Here is an 8181-nt window from a genome sequence, read left to right as displayed (position 1 = left end):
ACGCGGGTTTCCAGGGATGATAGGCAGCATCGATTGTATGCATTGGGAGTGGAAAAACTGCCCAACGGCTTGGAAAGGTCAGTACACACATGGTTCAGGAAAGCCGACAATTGTCTTAGAAGTTGTGGCATCACAAGATCTTTGGATATGGCACGCATTTTTCGGATTACCATGTACCCTCAACGATATCAATGTTCTTGATCGGTCACCAGTTTTTGATGACATTTTACAAGGTCGAGCACCTAAAGTTAAGTTCAAGGTCAACAACCACACTTATCGTATGGCTTACTACCTTACTGACGGAATTTATCCAAATTGGTCAACATTTATCCAATCCATCACACTTCTTCAAGGTCCTAAAGCAGAGCTATTTGCTGAACGTCAAGAATCCGCCATAAAAGATGTCGAACGGGCTTTTGGAGTATTGCAATCAAGGTTTGCAATAGTTAAAAATCCAGCTCTACTATGGGACAAGGAAAAGATAAGAGGGATTATGAGAACTTGTGTCATATTGCACAGTATGATTGTAGAAAACGAACGAGACGGATACACTCAAATTGATACATCTGAGTTCGAGTCAGGAGAGTCAAGCAGAAGTTCCAAGGTGAAAAGGAGAACAAGTTTTAATATCGGTAATATGTTAGGCATTCGCAATGAAGTTCGAGATTCAGAAAAACATGATCGTTCGAAAGCTGATTTAGTTGAAAATGTATGAAAAAAGTTTGGTAATATAGATGAATAATCTTTGTATGTTCATGAATATTCTTAATGTATTGAATAAAAACTTTTAAAATATTTTAAAAATTATTATATTTTATTCATGTATTGTCAATATATTGAAAACTTAAAAAAAAAATTATTATTTTATTCCTATGAACCTTTTTTTCAGATTCATCAATGCAGGATCACAATAGATAGATGTTCATCAATATTCATGGTCCTACCAAAAAAATATTAAAAAATTCTTATGAACCCAAGAAGGAGTTCATTGATGCAGATCCTCTTAGAAGCTCTAATAAGAAAAGCTCTCGCTACTATTATATATTGGATTACATAAGAAGCCAAAATGATGGTCACATTATGCCCTAAACATGTCGATGTGAGGAATCTGTTCAATCATTATTACATACAGAACGAAAGTGTTAACTGTGAATAAAATTACAATTTTTAAATCGAAGCATATATAAGAGGAAGAGTTACTATCTTTACGCAATTGGCCAATGAAAACACACACAAATGGTTGTTCTCTCTGTCGGATAAAGAAGGAACCCTCTCTTAAAACCTCTTTTGTGTTCCTTTCTCTCGAAGAAACACAGTACTCAAATAATAAAATCCAAACCCTTCAAATCTTATATTTGATATATCCATTCGTGAAATACATAAATTCTTAAGTTATCCTCTGTGTACACATAAATTATCAGAATCATTTACTTAATTAGATATGTTTCTTAATTTTCCGTTTGTAACTGATGTACTGTTCAACAGTTGGGGAATAAACTAAGAAAATATGTAATACTTGTCATGATGCGATTATTCTGTTACAAACCAAAGACGGGAAAAACTGAGTTGTTACACGGGGTTCGACATATTGTATTATACCAGATTAATCGAGATCAGCTGTCTATTTTTAGAAGTTAAGATCAATGATCAATGATCAATTTGATAAAAGATGAAGGAGATGAATCATTCATCTTTATTTCAACTATTCCATTTTATATTTACCACGTGACCAAATTTTTTTCTCACCTCAATGCAAACACATGAAATATGATAAATTTAAAAGTAGAGTTCGTGACTATGGACAAACAATTCATACATTTAGTTACAAGAAAGAAAAAAAACAATTCATACACGAAGCCATCAACAGATACCGGCATTTTCTATAACAACATTTATAGAAATGTTTCGGATACAGTACAGATTACAGAAGAATAAATTGGCAAATAGTTTTGTTTCTTTTTTCCTTGTAAAAATGAGAGTACAAATCGAATTTACGATGCAGGTTAAAAAGTAAGACTATCTTTAACCCAGGTTATAAGTGGGTTTTTTAACTTTGGGATCCCACAAAAACAACAAAAATCGATAACAGAAGTGATGAATTAAGGATCGGTAATGGCTGTTTTCTGCACTGTTTGCGGGTTCCACCAACAAGTGGCAGCCCGCAATTGGATTGAATTATAATTTTTTTTTTTTTTTTTTTTAAGAAAAAAAAGTGAGAAACTAAGAAACTTTAAAACGCATTTAGCGTTAAAGATGCTCTTAACAAGCTGCTCCCAAATTGACCGCGTCCACTGTGAACTTAACGACATTGACCGGAAACCGTTAAAACACTCGCAAAATAGATCATCCACCATCCTTAACGGCGCGAAGCTCACAACACTACTGCGAGTACCATCATCTCTCATCACTCGCCGTTCATCTCCTTACACGTGTCCATCATGCGTAGCCAGGTTGGAAAGAAATTAAAGAATAAATCCTACGCGCGTGAACTATCAGAGAGCGAGTGTCTTTCCTCAACTGGAAAATCCGGGAACAGCTAGAGGGTAAAGTAGTCATTTAACACAGCCGGAGATCACTGTCTCTCTCTCTCCGTTCATATACTCTCTCTTCGCTCCACTGCGAGACTCAGACGAAACAAGGAAAAAAAAAATCAAATCTTTCTCCTCTCAAGCTGTCTCTCTCTGTGAAACCCTTTTGCTGTGTATTGTCAAGCTTAACGTTACGAGGAAGAAGAAGAAGACGAAGGTTTTGTTCATGGAGAAAAAACAAGGATTCTTCTCTGCTCTCAGAGGTCTCTCTCCGTCGCGTTCCAGGACAAGGTCTCGCTCCGTCAGCCCCGCTCGGTCTAGCTCCCCCATGACAGCTCTCTCCTGGGGGAGAAAGAACTTCACTGGCGGCGCCGCCGCCGCCAATTACTATGTAACCCAACCGGAGCTTTTAATCGAGAGATCCGGAAGCTTGAGACCCGTTATGGAAGGACCCGATCTAGACGAAGAAGAAGAAGGAGGAGGAGGGAGTGTAGGAGATTCGAAACGACTCGGGTCAGGTCTAGGTAACTGGGTCAAAGGACAGCTCTCTCGCGCTCCCTCCGTTGCTGCCACGGCGGCGCACCGGAGAAACGATCTGAGGCTTCTTTTAGGAGTCATGGGAGCTCCTCTCGCTCCGATTCACTTCTCCTCCTCCGATCCTTTGCCTCACCTCAGCATCAAAAACACACCTATCGTTAGTCTCTCTTAACTCTTTCTATTAAGCGACGTCGTTTTACCATCCGATAGTTTGTGGAAAGTGACGTCGTTTTAACCGTTCTTGCAGGAGACTTCATCTGCGCAGTACATACTCCAACAGTACACCGCAGCTTCCGGCGGACAGAAGCTTCAGAGCTCCATCAAAAACGCTTACGCTATGGGGAAGCTCAAGATGATCACTTCCGAGATCCAGACCGCGACGAGAACCGTGAGGAACCGGAACCCGTCAAAGGCCGAGACCGGAGGGTTCGTTCTCTGGCAGATGAATCCGGACATGTGGTACGTTGAGCTCTCCGTTGGCGGTAATAAAGTTCGCGCTGGATGTAACGGAAAGCTCGTGTGGCGACACACTCCTTGGCTTGGCTCTCATACCGCTAAAGGACCCGTCAGGCCTCTCCGCCGTGGACTTCAGGGGCTTGATCCGAGAACTACTGCTGCCATGTTCGCGGAGGCGAAGTGTATAGGAGAGAAGAATGTCAACGGTGAAGATTGCTTCATCCTCAAGCTATCCACTGACCCGGAGACCCTCAAGGCGAGGAGTGAAGGACCAGCTGAGATCATAAGACACGTTCTCTCCGGCTACTTTAGCCAGAAGACTGGACTCTTGGTTCACATCGAGGATTCGCATCTGACACGGATCCAATCCAACGGTGGAGATACTGTGTTCTGGGAGACCACGTACAACTCGTCCTTAGACGATTACCGCCAGGTGGAAGGGGTCATGATCGCTCACTCGGGGCATTCGGTTGTGACGCTTTTCAGATTTGGGGAAGTAGCGATGAGCCACACGAGGACGAAGATGGAAGAGAGCTGGACGATTGAGGAAGTTGCGTTTAACGTTCCTGGTTTGTCTCTCGATTGCTTTATACCGCCGGCTGATCTCAAGACCGGTTCGGTAGCGGACTCGTGCGAATACGGACAAGAGGAAAGAGGGAAGGCAGCTCACAGGGCCAAAGTTGCAGCCTTGGAGAACTGATGTCTAACGGTTATGACTAAAACAACCCTTGAAGGTAGCATTAGGCATTATTAGCCCATGGAAAAAAAGATGAGATCTTGCAATGTGTTCATATCTCAAGCTAACCTTTTTTAGCAGCTTCTTCGGATTAGGAATCAGATTTGTTAGCATAACCGAAGATTCACCGGTTCAAATCGAATACAAATGGATCTTCTTCTTTTTTCACTCTGATCTCACTAAATGGGATGGAGTTTTGGTTGGTTTACTTAATGTTTTTTTTTTTTCAGTTTGGTTTTATTTTAATTCTCACCTTCAATGTTTTTGAGCAAGGTGAAGGCAAGAGAAGGAGAATTGCCTGCTGCTTTTACTTTTCTATCATTAAGTGTTTGTGTTAAATCGACCATCTTAACTACAAATCTTGATATTGTTCATCTTTCTTTTGCTATCTATGTTTGGTGTTTTCGCTTCATCTTATCTTCAGCTTTTTTCTGTTAAAGCCTCTCTCTGCTTTCTCCACAATGATCTCATCCAATTATCCACTTTGGCCACTTGTAGAAGAAAGTAAAGAACATAATGTGAACAAAACAAGAAAGATGCCAAAGAGAATATAACCAAATAACATTTCACATTGATCAAGATAATATGAAAAATTGGTGATTTTGGAAGTAAAGATAATGTGAACATAGACTTTGTTCCTACTTGTTTGGCAACAAATGAAAGAGAAAGATGACCCCTTGAGAGTCGAGTCCACACACATACACACGGCCGTATTTATGATAAATCTACACTCTCAAGATCTCATTTTCATGGTTTTTAACAATTTACAAATAATTGTTTGTTCCATTGGTTTTGCATATATTGTTTTTTGATATTTCTGGATACGAAGTTGAATACTGGTGTTATGTTTGATGAAAGATCATTTACTTCTTAAACATTAATGCATTTCAGAATATTTATTTTGGTGTATCTAATTAATTGGTGTGGGGATATGATTTTATAAATGAAGGTGGGGGTCCATTTTGACCCTCTTTCAATGCTTGGGGACGAAATTTCTGCTTTTGGTTAAATTAATGACTTTTCTTTGTTTTTGAAGATCACAACTGTCTACGTTTTTTTCTTACTTTTTTTTTACGTCTGATTAATTATAAAAAATATTACACTGAAAAATATTACATAGATGATTCTACAGCTGTCAATTCTACTATCATATAAGAATACACGTCTGACTCGTCACTCCAAGCCGCCCTATGAGATCCATGTTCGATGATAGGCCCTATGCTAGGCTTGGGCGTCCTGGTATCCGTTGGCGTTCGGATCGGATTTTTTGGATTTCAGTTCTTTTTTATAACACTTCCTAGGTCTCATTCTAGTAAATTTACAAGTACGGGTCGAGTTCGGATATAACACATCGGGTTCGAATCGGTTTTGTATAACATCATAGAACCCATAAAGTAATCATATATCATTCGGATTCGGGTTATATCGGATCGGTTCGGATATACCCAAAATAAAATCTAAAATTTAAAAGTAAAACATAAGAAATATATATTTATTTATATATAATTAAGCATTTAAGGTAGTTATTTAAATTTTAAATACTTATTGTTAGATAACATATCAAAATAAATATGAAATTGAATATTTGAAGTATATATTCATGTTTCATATAATTATATTGTATATTATTTTGGACATTTGGATCGGTTTCTTCGGATATTTTTTCGGATTTTTTGGATTTTTCGGTTTTTCGGGTTACCCGTTCGGGTTCGGTTAATAACACTTCGGGTTCGGATATGTTTTGTACCACTTTATAAGATCCATTCAGATATTTTTTACATTTCGGACCGGATACGGATCGGGTTTTTTGGTTCAGATTCGGTTCGGATTTCGGGTTACGGATATTATGCCAAGGCCTACCCTATACCATGTTGAAGACCTCTTGTAACTTTTTTTCTCTATATTATGCATAATTTGCGTTTTCTGAAATTTGAACCCTAGACCTCCCGGTGTAGAAACATTAATGAACCCTTAGTCAAACCATTGGACTAAGGCCTTTCACTGCTTTTTTTTAGTTTTAATATATCCTTTTTAATATGGTGATTTATGTATATATATTATATTATTGTTTTAATATAGTATTCAATAAGATGGATTGTTGAATTGAATATATGATTCATGATTCTTGTGCTTTTGTAGTGGGGCACCTCATGTTGCAAAATTCGCAGTCCCTTCACTTATAAATATGCCGCCTTTTTTTCTTCTCTTTTGATGTAAAAAGTCAGAAATAAATGTTTTATTTCTCTAAAGTTAGGAAAAAGTCTAATAGTTTTTAGCTTTTGTGTTGAGTTTCTTTTTCTTTCATTTTATTAGTTTTTAGAAGTCGTGTTAGCATTATTTGTTGGACTTTGTTTTTGAGGAAATATTTTAAAATACTTTTTGATAAGTTTTCTAGGGAACTTTAGTCAAAATGATTGGGTGTTTGACATAATGTACCATAAACACTATAAAATGAATGTATTAACTTTTCGGAAAAAAATTGAAACAGAAATACAAAATTAGAATGAATTGTTTGTAAAATTTAAAATATAACTTTGGTCTAATATCTCATATTGAAATTCTGATTTCCATTCTTTAATTATGTTTATATGTATCAATTGTATTATGTAATACAAGCAATTTCTACATTATTTAGATATAATATGAGTATCACAATAATTTGTGAAATCATTATTTGATTGTTGTTCTATTTACTCCGCATATTAAAAGAGTGAATACAAATCCCTGTTGTTGAACTCAAAATCTTGCATTGATTAGTTTAAACACAATTATAGTCCAAACACAACTATATAATTTATTGACATTTAAAAACAACAATGATAGCATTTCACTGGTCCCGAAAGGAAAGACTTAAACATATAGTTTTTTTTTTTGGTAGGAACTTAAACATATAGTTTGGATCATATTACAGACATTCTTACGATTTGTTTTAAAATGATTACTTACCAATAGCATGCAATCAACGACATGCTGGTAGTCTGGTGGTAGACAGATTTTGAGGATATTAGAATTTAAGTAACATACGACACTAAACATACGTGGTCATGCTGATATATTGACCTATTATTTATAGGTGATGATTGGTTCAACGGTGGTTCTAAAAATTTAGGTGTAAAAGTTTGTTGGATAATTCCAATTAACTTGAGGAACAAGTTAACTCATTAAAGTGAAGTTTGATGGGTTAAGGAAAAAAGAAAACATATCGAGCTTAGGAATGTTTCCATATTATTATTAGAAAAAGATGTAGCTTCGCCCTTAGAAAAAGATGTAGCTTCTTCCTATATAAAGAGTTCTCATGGAGAGATGTTCCATTAAGAGAAACACATTGAAGGTTTAGTTTTGAGAGAGTTTCTAAATCTAATAAGAAGAGAAGTTCTTATAATCTTTGTGTTTGTGCAACTTTAATTGGTATCAGAGCTCCAGGTTTCGAAGGTCGTTTACAAGAGGAGTTGTAACTTCGATCAAAACATGGGAGACGATTCTCAAGCACGTGATAAAGGTCTTGAGATGAAGAAGGACATACGATGTCCGATGCTAACATCGACCAACTACACCGTATGGTCGATGCGAATGAAAGTGATGCTTCGTTTATACAAAGTTTGGGATACGATTGATCCATGGAGTAACGATGCAAAGAAGAATAATATGGCGATTGCTCTAATATTCCAATCAGTCCCGGAGGCGCTAATACTTTAGATTGGAGAACATGATACATCGAAGAAGATTTGGGAAGCTATCAAATCCCGTAACCTAGGTGCTGATCGCGTGAGAGAAGCAAGGTTACAAACTTTGATGTCTGAGTTCGACAAACTGAAGATGACAGACACAGACACGGTGGATGACTACGCAGGAAAACTTTCAGGCTTAGCATCGAGAGCAGCCGCGTTAGGAGAGATAATGGAAGCATCAAAGCTGGTAAAGAAG

The 8181-nt window shown here is 37.3% G+C and overlaps 1 protein-coding gene across 1 annotated transcript; it reads left to right on the top strand.

Moving 5' to 3' along the window:
• The first annotated feature begins 2329 nt into the window (after nt 1-2329).
• Nucleotides 2330-4667, top strand: LOC106315196. Its single transcript, XM_013752948.1, has 2 exons — nt 2330-3222; nt 3313-4667. Exons 1-2 carry the CDS (start codon nt 2755-2757, stop codon nt 4219-4221), a joined length of 1377 nt encoding a protein of 458 aa, XP_013608402.1. The 5' UTR covers nt 2330-2754; the 3' UTR covers nt 4222-4667.
• Nucleotides 4668-8181: the final 3514 nt, after the last annotated feature.

This window comes from Brassica oleracea, chromosome C1 (genome assembly GCF_000695525.1).
Source record: "Brassica oleracea var. oleracea cultivar TO1000 chromosome C1, BOL, whole genome shotgun sequence".
NCBI classification, from domain to species: Eukaryota; Viridiplantae; Streptophyta; class Magnoliopsida; order Brassicales; family Brassicaceae; genus Brassica; species Brassica oleracea.
Note: the sequence above shows the minus strand (reverse complement) of the source record. Positions and strands in the feature narration are given on the sequence as shown.

Excerpts from the sequence above, each read along its gene's own strand:
- LOC106315196 (XM_013752948.1), top strand. The coding sequence starts at position 2,755 with ATGGAGAAAAAACAAGGATTCTTCTCTGCTCTCAGAGGTCTCTCTCCG. Across the intron at positions 3,223-3,312 it reads GCATCAAAAACACACCTATC|GAGACTTCATCTGCGCAGTA; the intron begins GTTAGTCTCTCT and ends CCGTTCTTGCAG.